At 44.8% G+C, this 13203-nt stretch overlaps 1 protein-coding gene across 1 annotated transcript in view; it reads right to left on the bottom strand.

Moving 5' to 3' along the window:
* The window catches only part of LOC149365376 (sodium-coupled monocarboxylate transporter 2-like), a 39812-nt gene that overhangs the window by 20992 nt on the left and 5617 nt on the right, over positions 1-13203 (bottom strand). The window contains exons 2-10 of the mRNA XM_089583251.1: positions 12465-12739; positions 9015-9080; positions 8802-8853; positions 7979-8046; positions 7090-7247; positions 4090-4230; positions 3474-3603; positions 2322-2410; positions 1056-1165 (exon numbers count right to left, since the gene is read on the bottom strand). Of these exons, the coding sequence (XP_089439377.1) occupies positions 1056-1165; positions 2322-2410; positions 3474-3603; positions 4090-4230; positions 7090-7247; positions 7979-8046; positions 8802-8853; positions 9015-9080; positions 12465-12739 (1089 nt within the window). The remainder of the gene's footprint in view (positions 1-1055; positions 1166-2321; positions 2411-3473; positions 3604-4089; positions 4231-7089; positions 7248-7978; positions 8047-8801; positions 8854-9014; positions 9081-12464; positions 12740-13203) is intronic.

Here is a 13203-nt window from a genome sequence, read left to right as displayed (position 1 = left end):
ACTTCGGGCTGCAGTGAAGAACGAGGGACATGGGGACGAGGGATGGCCATCTCGCCAGAAGGTGCACCAGACTTCGGGGCGGTTGAGCAATTCAGAAGCGGGTCACAAAGAAGCTTTAGTTAAGTACAGCTAAGGAATAAAGATAAGCTCAGCTACAAGACAAGGCAAAATGTCAGGCCAAATGATAACTGTTACAAGACAGTAATCTGTTCGAAAGAATCCCAGGTGTTTGAAATTATCTTAGGCCCTCCAATACGGCGTCCCTCATAGCCTGAGTGGGTTTGGAACGTTAATCCTCGTAAAACCGTAGCGCACCTGGTCGCAAGGTGCCAGAACTGCTGGAACTTTTTTTAGAGTACCTCCATCCTTCTGGTGTTACCACTCGGAATGGAAGGAAAATACGTGGTTTCCGTAGATTACTTCACAACTAAAGAGTACTTTTCTGATATCTCTACATCTCTTCCCTGTGCGCTCGGAACACCTTTATTTGAATTATTAGGCTTGTAGGCTGTCTCAGATGACAGAGTCAGTTTTCGTGATATCCCAAATTAGAAACACGGACAAAAAAAGAATTGCAATATAGTTGAAATGTTATATTGTGCAACTACGCGCGGTCGGGACGACCGAAAAATGCTTTTGGAAGGATTCCGCTAACGTGAAATTCATACAGAAGTTTGTGCTCGCTGTGCTGGTGACGCTGAGTGGGGATAGCCGTACTGTGCCCAAGCCCGGGGGTGGTTGGAAAAGGGGTGCGTAACCTTGAAATTTATGAAATGAACAGGAAAAACCTCGCAAGGCTTCCAGGTTGCGTGAGGTACCAAGCAGGCAATCGTTCGACAAAGTAACTGAGTTGTAGCGCAAGGGGTCAACCAGAGCAACGTCCCGGCGAAAAATCGTGCACAACTTGCATTGTAAGTCGTTGAATTTGCTCAGAAAGGCATGCCAATTCATAACGCCAACAAAGCGTTCGTTTGGCGAGAATCGCGAATAAGGTATTACGAGGCAATTTCTAGTGCCCTATCCCCATGCCATAAAAAAGCATGCCGAAAGCTTACCAAGAGCCACCATCACAGGGCCAGATTTCTCCTCGGAAATATGAATGTACGGTGACACGATGTCCACATACAAAACTGCAGCGTGTGAGTTCACAATAGAGGACACTGTGCTGGAATACGAACATTGTAAAGATTTCAGGGCTCACGCTAATTTCATTCAACTGTCGCACAAAGAATTTAACAGTCACTTAATGCAATCCAGTGCCACACTTCAACAACATAAGCGGGGTCTAAAATGTGAGCCTTGAAAAAACAGAATGCGCTAAGGGCTATGAGGAAAAACAATTATTCCACATGCATCGCTGGTATATTTGAGCTAGCTGTCTAAAATAGGAGTTAGCCATGCATTGAAATGAGGTGCAATTTAGAAAAAAAACTACCAAGTGACCTTCTTGTTGAGAGTAGTTTTATCCAAACGCTCTCGAGCACGCTGTACATAGGTACAGTCAGGATGGTTCCAGCTTATCGATGTCCTGTAGTGACCATTGTAACCATTATGCATATATGGGGTAAAATCAACCATTGAAGCAGAGCGCTGTAATCTGCTCCTTGCCGGCGGCCCTATCGAAGAATTGTTCCACGAGCATGCGGAATTCAATTTTCTTCATGTGATCGTAACTAGCCTTCGTACCAGTAATATTTACGCAGCTACACAGCAATGCGAACCAGGATGAGTATGAAAGCTCCGTAGAGGTACATGAAGGGGAAATGGGCACTGCGTGCTCGTGAAAGTGGGTATCAAGGCCAATATAATCGCCGTGATGGCAGCTACCTGTCGCTTTTAGCGAAGACACATGGTGATCTTGTGAACAACTTTTACTCAATTTTGGCTTTATGGCTATGAATTATTGCTTGCTGTTGTTTTATGTGCTAGTTTGTACTCAAATGAACAGCTGAGCTAAAAATCTTGCGCTGTGTGCGAGCGCTCTAGAAAAACGAAGAGTTGCCAGGAGCGCTTAGTTACAAGCACGGTTTGCTTTTCAACCCACAACAATAGATTCTTTAAGCTTGCATCTGATATTACCTTTATCAGGCTACTTGCGTTAACACTATTTCTCAGTAGTTAGGTGAGCAACTGTAATCAACTTTACTTTTCACGGGGCCACCCTTATAAAAAGAGCTGAATATTTTTTATTTTTTCGGGTTCTGCTAGACATTTCGTGCTTTCGCTTTTACATACGTTCCACTAGCAGCTTTAGGTTTTGTTGAGACATCTTGGAATTACATAAAGAGTTCTGTCAAAATGAGTCAAAGGCCGGCGCTTACCTTATTGACGCACTGACGAGTCCAGCCAAGAATAATCCTCGGAATCCGTGGGCGGCACTGGCGCTTTTGTTGATGTAGTAGGGTACAATCTACGAAATGAATGGCAAGACATTCAGTCAGTGCTTAAATGTGAAGTGAAGCTTAGAATACCATTATGGTCAACGGAAGGTATTCATGCAAGCGACGTTTGCACGGTGGCTCTCAGACTTCTTGCCTGTATGATGGGAGGAGTGAAGTTGATAGGCATACGCAACCAGAGCAATGTTCATGTTTCGTTTGCCCTGCGCCAACATCTCCTTTAGAAGACTTGCTTATCGACGTGGTTGGAATATATTTGTGCCCTAATGTTGTCATTAGTGTATCGAAAACTGTTCGACACAACGCACATCCGGATTTATTCAAGTGACTTGCGAGCTAATCCTCGAGAATACTGCGCGTTGCATATTCAGGAATATGCAGTGCAATGCGCAATTCAATACGCAATGCAATAAAAAACTCAGCAATTTTGTAAGTGTTTTTTTTTCAATAGCACGGGGATAACTTCGAATTATTTGATGAAAGGTTGTGTCCAAATGCCTGCTGGAAAAACAATTTATCCGGCACTGCTTCAGACGTTAAAGGCTAAGGCACCTTAAAAATTATTTTTGATTCTTTTCGGCACAGGTTCTCGATTGTGCCTTTTTTTTTTCAAATCTTTCAGCGTCCCACGAAAATACAACAGTTCGTGTCCTCACCAGCCTGCGTATCGTCTCGCTGCGACTAAATTCATAAAGCACCCGTCCTGAGAAGCCACCCTATTTGATTTTCTGCGCCTTTACTTCCGAAAATATCACACGCTTGGAACTCCAATTCTGAAACATCAGCAAGTGTTGTAACCACAGGTGATTTTGTTCCTTTGTATTTGATGAAATTGACTTCGCTGTAGTTGTATAAGCCATTAATTACCTGGTACATTTGTGAACTGCTTTAAGAGTTGTACCCGCGCTCCTATATAGCTTTTTCCTTCAAGGTATGCTTAATTAAAGAAATAGCTTTAGCACGCAATAATATATGCTGTTTTACATTGAAGGCTGAAGGTATCCGAAGGGTAAATAACTACAAATAAAGTAGGACATTTAGCGACAAAATTGCGCAACTGAAAAAGTTTGATACCTGATCGTAGCGAGTTATAGAGCCTGAAAGAACAGGATCACAATCCCTGAACCAGTAGATCATAGAGAACGCTGCCAGACCATGGAGAAGGTAGCAGAACACCAAGAGACTTATTCCACCAAACCCAACGCTGTAAACAAACAAAAAACAAAAACAAAGACCATTAATAACAGTACAGTCAACTTATTTTGTCTCACGGACGCACCACATGGGCCTCAGAGAAGGATTCATAAGTGAGCTTGGAAAACGAATTGAGCATTGGCACCCAATTTAGTCAGTGAATTTGAGAGGTCGGCTTCCTCTTCAGTCTTTGAGCGTTGCAATCTCACAATTCAGCGTTAGTGTATTGCAGCCCTATAGAGCAGAAACGTAGAGGCTAACGAAAAGGGTTCAGCTTAAGTTAAGGACACCGCAGCGAGCTATGGAAAGAAAAATGATAAAAGTAGCGTTAAGAGACAGGTAGAAGGCACAGTGGGCCAGGGATCAAAAACGAGTTAATGACATCCTAGTCGAAATCAAGAATAAGAAATGGGCTTGGGCAGGGCATGTAATGCGAAGGCAAGATAACCGCTGGTCCACACATAGCGAGCGGCACAAATTTCTTATATCGACTTACAGTCTAGCCTGTGTGAGTGATCTTGCTGCCAGGAATCTCTGCGTGATCACTTGATCCAATCCGAGTCGCATAAGCTGAACTGGAAAGGCTCCGATAGAGCCAGCCCAGACGGTCTCGTCAGTCGTGAGGTCGAATTCCGTTCTACGAAAAAATAAAAAAGAACACAAATCTTGAGTATCTGGTCGTCTTCCTCGCTTGCAATTAGGATCGGGCAAGGCATTCGAATCGCGTAAATGCACCTTAAGTCGGTTCTGCCAGTTTTTTCGCGTCTTCTAACATCGGCCATCTCCCTTAGTATTCATAACGCCACAGCATTCCAAAGCATTCAGCAGCACTAACTGTGAAATCTATGGCGTGCAAACACAAGAACAACTGGATTGAACTGAGGCTGTCTTTTGTAAGTGTTCATTTGCCTATTCATTCATTTGCGCTTTTGTCATTTGCAGCTGCCGTATGTGACGTCACCGCTGATAAAGAGCGATAAACACCTGTCGCAGGCTTCAGTATCAAAAGCAAGGCCCACCAGTGGTAAGCAGGTGAAAGAACGGAACAGGAAAGGGATGCTTGCAAAATATAGCCTGTGTTTTTTTGCGCGAGAGAGGAGCGCGTATCGACGAACGTGTCACCTAAAAAAACAAAAGAGAAAAAATTTTGCTCTTTGACTTGTAAAACTACATATATCTACAATATAATGTGGTGCGTGGGCTTGTTACTCCAGTTTTTTTATTCCTTGCTGCATACCTTCGCTCCCAAGCTGTTGTAGGCGGCACCGTATTAAATGGCGAAATCGCACGCAGACTCAGGTTTGCGGCGGCGAAGTTAGCCCTGTTACTTTATCAGTAAAACCGGAGACATTGAAACACACAGCAGTTAGGTCGATCTTATCCCACGCTATCTGCTCGCTCGTCGCTCCCAGTCGAGCTCTGCGAAATGAGCACGTGACACCTCTACCACTGTGCGACTTGTAGGCGTGGCTTGCGCGTTCTGGTTTCGCGGTTTCGGCTTCGCCGCCGAGCGGCCCAAATATAACCGTCAACAGTTCATGTATGGCCATGGATACCCCTCTTCCTTGAACCTTGTTACTTCTGGTGCGCCACAGATACAGTGCTCGGCCCTCCGTTTTTCCGAATTTACATCAATGACCTACCTACTGGTGTCAATTCTAATATGCGAATTATAAGCTGACGACTGCGTAATTCATCGACATGTCACTAACAGCGACGATGCCTCACTACTGCAAGCTGACCTGACCTACATTGAATCTTGGTGCAGCAAATGTCTCATGTCCCTAAACACGCATACGACGTCACTAATTACATTTCAGCATAGACTGTTCTTTCTTTCACCTAAATACTTTATCTATGGCTACGAAATTTCCGCAGTTGACTTTTATAAATGCCGTGGCGTCGCCATTTTCTATTTCCTTAATTGTTCTTCTCCCGTCTCTAACATAACCAGATACGCCAACCGCCTGCCTTGTTTTTACGCCGTAACTTGCGACTAGCACCTTCTTCAGTAAAGCTGCTGACATACTTAAAGCTCGCTCGTTCCAAACTGCAATACGCTTGCAGAGTTTGGGACTCTCAATTAGTCAACTCTTTCGCGCTCCTTCCATCCAGAATCGTGCAGTAGGGTTCATTCATTCCGACTACTCCTTTCATTCTAGGGTCACTAATCTGAAGTCTAAATCTTATCTTCTATCCCTCGTTTCACGTCGTGAAAAGGCCATACATTTTACCACTCACCACTTGGAAACTGCCTCACCATGCCTGCTCAACGCGTTTCTCATTGTTTTACTCACAGTAAAGCAGACTATTCGCCATAAGTACAGCCTTTGTCAAAAGTTTTCACCTTCTTCCCATATGCACAGTTTATCTTTACAAACATTAGAACATAGGCGCACACGTGAACGCATCATTATGCTGCACAAGATCGTTCACACATCATCTGGCATTCAGGCACCCTTCACATTTGTGTCATCAAGCGCACGTGCAACCCGACGGAACCACCCATTAAACATTGTTCCCTTCAAACCACATATAGATTGTTTTAAATTTTCTTTTTTCCCTCTAACCGTTGAAATTTGGAATGGATTGGACGGCTCACTTCGTTCATTGCCAATTGAAGAGTTTGTTGTTCAGTTGCCTGACAATTTGACCCGTTGATCTGTTTTTAATATTTCTGTGTTATCTATTTCTATGCCACCCATGTTATTTGTTTTTACTCATGTATTCACCCACTCCTGCTATGTCTCTCCTCAGAGACAGCAGTATTTATAAATAAATAAATAAAGTTTAGAGCCCAGGGGGTTTGCTTCTGGGGCACACAGCTTTGCTCGTAATGCGTCCTCAGCGCCCCATATCTCCTGAAGGTACGAAGATTTTTCGTTCTGCTCCCTCCGATGCGTAGGACTTATATTAGTGCTACAGGAGCGCCACAATAGTGCTTAGAAGCAAACCCCCTGGGCTCTACACTTTTGACAAAGGCTGTACATACCACTGTGCATCTAAACGCTTTCTTCGCCTAGCCAGCAAACGAGTGAGTGGACAGCAGAGCAGTTCATCACGCACACTTCAAGGCATTATTTGAAAAACTCATGAAAGAACAACTGTAATAGCCCACACAACGGCAGAATTTGAGGAATAAATAAATAAATAAATAAATAAATAAATAAATAAATAAATAAATAAATAAATAAATAAATATAGCGCCAGACGCTCTAGCAGCGGACTTTAGCTACCGTGGGCAGAACAACACGCCAGGCGGCGAAGTGCACCGCCGTGCGGCCTAACTGTTTGGTGCGATGACGTGGTTAAGGACGATTCGCCCTGCTGGCATTCTCTTGATTGCCAGGAGAAACTGTCGGCCTCTGTAAGTGGACTCTTTCGGTTTCTTTTTAGGGCTCTAAAGGCGGAAAACTTTGACAACTGTTTTTAGAAGCACAGGAAACCACAGGCACCAGACCTCAAATGCATGTTTGCATTAAAAAGGCAAACTTACCGCAAAATGTAGGCCGAAAAGTTCAAATCGTCCAGGGGCCGGGGAGGAACCGCGCTATGTGCGGAATCGTAAATGACTTTTCCGATGATCGCGAACGGTGAAGCAACCATGATGAGGGCTTGCACGCAGTCAGCCCAGACAACGCTTCTTAGGCCTCCCTGAAAATATTGAAGCAAAGCTAAGCAGTTTTTGGAAAGCGAGAAAATAGGATCGAGTGCGGTGTGACAGCAGTGCAGCGTCCAACTTTGTATCTTAATGCGAAAGCATTAGAGTTTATGTCACTAGCGAAATGCGCCGTCCGGTGTGACGACATCCACTGATTGGTCGAGAGAGTACACGTGACCTTGTGACGTCGTCTCAACCTGCCCAATGTGGCCGTTGGCAACGTGGCCGTCGGTTTGTGAGCAACCTAGCCACCGTGGCAGGTGGCAGTTAAATTAATGATTAGCCAAGAGAGGTCGCATGACCTTGTGACGTCATAACAACCTGTCCAACCAGGTTGGGAGAAAGCTGATTTAGAAACTGACATAAGATATATGCAAATGACGGGACTTGCACAGCGCAGCGGATACCTGCTGCTGCAGCTAGCAGACGGAATATAGCGGTTGACGGGCCGACAGCGGCAGAGAGACTGACGCGAACACATTCAGAAGTTGCGACATAAGCTGCTACAGACGTGAAAGCCAGTGATATAGCATTCTATTTTCGAAATGACTTGAGCGCCTGCATAGTTCTTTGTCAGCAATTTGTTCTTCATGAGGTCGCGTACTCGCTCGCACTCTGAGCGCCATGCCAGCTGCGACGCTTCCTGCAAGCCAGTCTTTTTCTTCTCGGTTTCATTAAGTTTGCAGCACATTTACCAGTGATTGAGTGTTACAAGTGCACTTACCAGTGCAGTGTACGTGGTACCCGCGACACCGAGTACAATTATGGAGATCGGCAAGGACATTCCAAAAACTGCGAAAGAAAAGGTCAAGGCGATAATCATGGCGTATTCAAGACACAGCGAAGCTATGCACAGAGAAAGTGATCTGGTCACATTCTGTTCGTTAAAACTATATTTTAGCCCTTTTATGTTGGACCCACTGCTTTCGAAATATTAGTGGTTAATATTTTTTTGCCTTTGCCTACAGTTAACCCCCATTTCCGAACTCAGGTACGTAACTGTTTGGAGGGAACGTTCGGCTATTACTGCGGCAGTTAGTTACGGCTCAAAGTTGTTTTGAATTGTTTTGAACGAATGCAAAGTTTGCGAAAAAGGGTGTAGCTTGGCCTATTTATAGAGGAATACCAGTCTGCCTGAACGGCTTTTATGACGCTCGAAAGGTCTTTTTCAATGAAGAGCTGAGATAATTAGTAGTCAAAATTGCAAAAAAATTATTGTTCGCCACCTATGCGTGGTCCGTTTTTTTACGTTGTGAACCATTACCAGCGACAACTCGCCCCGTGTGGCAAATATGAAGTAAGTGTGCGTGCCTGCGGCGATAAACAAAGATTACTAGAAAAATGAACACGACAGAGGAGCGATATTTACGTGGTTGCGATAGGAATGTGTATTGTTGAGGTTTTACCGTCTTACAATCTTTAATTACGGGGTCTTCATTAATCTCGAAAATTGTTTTGTTTTACTAAATTTGTTACGCAACGCTTCTAGCATTCTTTAAAGCCTGATATCCCAGATATCTAACCGACCTCTGCATATGCGTACTCACTTGTGGACATGGCAACTGCTGCACTGTAGAGTCCTGCTGCGCCTATTGTCTGCTGTGGACGCGCAATCAATCAATCAATCAATCAATCAATCAATCAATCAATCAATCAATCAATCAATCAATCAATCAATCAATCAATCAATCAATCAATCAATCAATCAATCAATCAATCAATCAATCAATCAACCGAAGACTTTGCAGTTGTATACTTACGCTTAGCACGAAGTAGATAAGAGACGACGCTATCCCAACTCCGTTTCCGTATCGCATGCGAAGGTACTGCGTCGGAGAACAAAGCTATTAGGCTCGTGTGGTTAAGAGTACACTGAATTAGAACTATTAGGCTTGTGCGGACCGGTACACTGAAAAATCGACGATGATAACATTGCGTAGGCAGCGTATCACTTGATCGAATGTAACTTTGCAAAACATTTTAAAAAGCTTGCGGTGGTAAGTTCCTTGATCGATGCCTCACGACTCTCAAAGGACAACAAAGTGTTCGACTGGGAGAGGATCAGGGGTACTCTAAGAGTGTTTAGGGAGTTTCGGGCAGATGGTCGTGAATTAAGTGCTATGCAGCAACTAGTACGCTATTCATGTCCAACATTCTTCGGCAAAAATTTTGGAGTTTGGAAAACTTTAAGGTACTGTTATGGAAATATTGAAGGTAATGGTTCATTTTCAGATGTGCTACAAAATCTTTTTTTAAGTTTTCCCGTCGCTCGCATTGAGCAGTTAAAACTTCCATAGAATACCAATGGGGAACGCTTTTGATGACAGCAAAAATGTTAATAGCGAAAAAAAGCAAGCCTGCCGAGGGGAGCTGTGTGGATATACTGAATGTTATAGTGAAATCTTGCAATGTATGAAAAAAAAATTGCGTTCATAATTCTTTCCCATTCTGAAATTTTTCACGGCGAAGCAGCGGTGAAGAAATGATTGCATGCTGCCCAATGATTTTTTCATAATTCTTGGATCTAATTTGTCAACTCTAGTCCACTTTTGGCTGCTAGTAAAAGAAAAAAACAACGAACAAAGAACTAAGAAAAAGAACTGCGCAGTCTCTGCCGAAATGAACTGAAATAAAAAAAATTGACGAGGTGAATGTTGGCAACTGTGCACAATACAAGAGTGTTCACTGCGTGAACAACACATGCCGCGAAAGCGTCTATGAAGCTGATCTACGCAGGCGGTGTTTATTACGCATAACGCATGAAAAACATCTCGATGTAATTACTGAAGCAGTGTTTCCGCTTCGTACCAGCGTTTAAGATTTATCGTGTCCCGCCCGTGTGCCACATTATCGCCAACATGCAGCACTCATGTGACCGCAGCATCCTGTACAGTATGTAGCTGCGATATGACAGCAGAAAGATGATGTATATGTGCTCTGATTCGGAAACAAAATTTCAGTGGTATGGAAGCGAGAAACACCGAAAAAATGGCTGTGGCTTAGCTTGGTTAAGCCCGGTAATTGCGAAAGTAATATCCGTAGCTACGCCATGGTTCAGCTGGTAGTGTAGCTGGTGGTGGTGCTTGTGGTTAGACTTGTGGTGATGCATCGGTTATACAATACAATCCAATCCAATCCAATCCAATCCAATCCAATCTAATCTATTCTAATCTTATCTAATCCAATCCAATCCAATCCAATGCAATCCAATCCGCGCCGCGCGCGGCGGGCGCAGGAGGTAGGCAGCAGCCACCACGCCCGGCCTCGCCTCGCGACGGCACAAGTTGGGGCCCTGCTCTTGCAGCTGTGACGTCACACCGCTAGGCGCGCCGCTCAAGGTCAATAGTAGCTACCGCGGCCTCGCCACGCGAGGAGCTGAAAGTTAAAGTAGTATTGCTTCGCAATAAAACTCAATTTTTCTGAAACTCGGTAAAAATGTGTCAGTCGAAGTTTCCGAAAGACGATACTGCTCGTTTATCACGTTTCCAACGCACAGCTTCGGAGTACGGTATGCTGAAACGCCAAAATATTAATACCGCAGGAAGGCATTACAATCGTCTATATTGGAGGCCCTCCTCACAAGCTGCACAGCCGGTACAAGGCATATGATGCAGTATCGGTATTCTAGCTTTATGTCGTGAACACTGCAGCCCTGAGCCGTGTATTTCTGTACTACCAGCACTAATAGCAAAACATCACTGCGGTGATTAGTTAACTCAAGAGTGGCAAGACATCTTCCCCGTCATTAGTTAAAGCGTGTTAGTGCCAGTTGCAGCACTATCAATTTTACCCTCACATGGTAATCGGATTTCCTTATTGATGGTAAACATCTTTAATTGTGTCAAACAATTTTTATGCGTTTGGTAACGTCTTAGGCGTTTTATTCGTTTGCTTGCGGCAGTTTTGGTGTCGTTTACTGTCTGGTGCTTCAATGCAGAGGGAGAATTGATTTTGTTCTTATTGCCTCTCGCACATAGGTCTGTTGTGTCTCGCACGTAGATATTACAAAACAGTAATAACGACTGTGCTTAAGTTTTATCTTGCTAACGGTAGCTATCAAGTATATTGAGGGTCGTTTTTGGGATGAGTAGCTTTCCCCTCTTCCTGCCAAGTACTACTCGCTCCTGAGCATCTCGGTTTTGAAGCTGCCCTTTTATGCGCCTTACCGCATTTCCCTCAGGCGAATCTGACCTTTATTTTCCACTTCCACTGACTTCACAGTGACAAAGCACTGGTATTCCCCAACTGAAAATCTTCACTCGCAAAAAATTTACTACGCTTACGTCTCCCGCACGAACCGGTTTTTCTAGCACGGAACGACAGGTTTCTTGTCCACCGGAACAATCGTTTCCTGGGCCATTTCGTCCGTTACGCAGCGGAGAATGGCTAATGAAAAGCGACAGCGCTGACGACGTAAGAAGAGTGGACTGCAGCCGCCGGCTGCAGTCCACTCGCGCTTGTGTACAACGGTGGAGCGTGAGATCGCCTTGTTTGTCACATGACGAGCGCAACGGGTAAACTCAGTTTGTCTGAACGTCACTCGGCTGGACAGCGGGACGGCGGCGCCGCTGCGGGAAGTTTTCCACTGGTGTGAGCGGGGCGAGCAAGCGTAAATGCTGTCTTTTTTTAAAAATAAAATCTCTACCCACTCACCCCTTCCTTCGCAGAACAGTCCAGAGTCCACCCTTAACTCTACACAGGCGCGTACAGAGTGTAGGAGAGGTTTCTCAAGGTGTTTGGACGTGTCTTATGACCTTGTGACTCACCCGATGAAAATGGAAGCTGCACACAACGCAAGCCACGAGCTGCGTCTGCGGGATAATCACGTGACCACGGAGGAAAAGAACATGGTAAGTGGGGGAAAGTGTCCCACAAACAATTCCCGCTGTGATTAAGTGCTGCCGCTATCATAATTATAATCATCATCATCAGCAGCAGCAGTAGCAGTTTACAGTATGTCCACTGTAGTATGTCCAATTAACTCTGTATTGTGCGGGAACAGCGTGCCTCCGCATTCCCGGAAACCTAATACATCCGCCAGCCTAACTTTCTGCGGCCGGCTGCTACGCTTGCCTCCTTTAGGAATTAGGAGTACGTTCTGTTATCCCACATGCCCTCCCCATGCACATTTCTTCTTCTTGGTTTCAACTAGGATATTCGGACTAGGATTTCAACTGTCTCTATACCTTCCAGCAAAATGAGCACTTCACCTCAAATATGGAAGTGACCTTCAGCTCGTACAGGACCGGCAGTATGAAGTAGTAGACGAGGATCCCGCCCGGCAGGAACGCTGGTATGCACCACAGTGTGTGGAGGCCGTGGAGGTAGTAGTAGGCCACGAATCCTATCATGCCCACCGCAGTGACGCTTGATGCCACCAAGGACAGCGCCAGGGCAACCCCGTGTATCTTCCGGCTTCCCAGGAACGTCTCATCTCTATTCCTGAAACGGCCTCGTCTTCGAAAGGAAACGTACAGACCGATTCCTGAAAAAAAAAGGCTGATTAGAGAACATGCTAGTTAGAGAATTTCACCCGCAATGTAAGGTCTGAGACTTCAAAAGTCGGCATCCAGTGGCTGGATGAATTGAGTGTTGCAAAAGGCTCACTACCTTTGTGAGCTTTTAGGTGTGAACTTCCCAATTAGAGCAGAACTGACGTAAAACGTTCGAATTGATCGACAGACAACAGAACGAAAGAAAACCTCAGTGACACTGTCATGTTCTCTGGAAGGCCACTTGAAAGTTCGGGCTTCTGTCTTGGACCTCAAGCTTCGCTTTTTGTAATATGATATCATTAACGTTCACGTCAGGAGCAAATACGCGTCCGATTTCACGAAATTCCCTCGTTAGTCTTGATAGGCCACGCGACCTAATGTCGTCATCACATCCTGCCTTTATTCACTGTTATTGGCCGAGAGAAGTCACGTGACCGTGTGACGTCATCGTAAC

The sequence above is a fragment of the Amblyomma mixtum genome, chromosome 1 (assembly GCF_055824585.1).
Source record: "Amblyomma mixtum isolate Tamu chromosome 1, ASM5582458v1, whole genome shotgun sequence".
NCBI lineage: Eukaryota > Metazoa > Arthropoda > Arachnida > Ixodida > Ixodidae > Amblyomma > Amblyomma mixtum.
The sequence above is the reverse complement of the archived record's forward strand: the minus strand, read 5'-3'. Positions and strand labels throughout refer to the sequence as shown.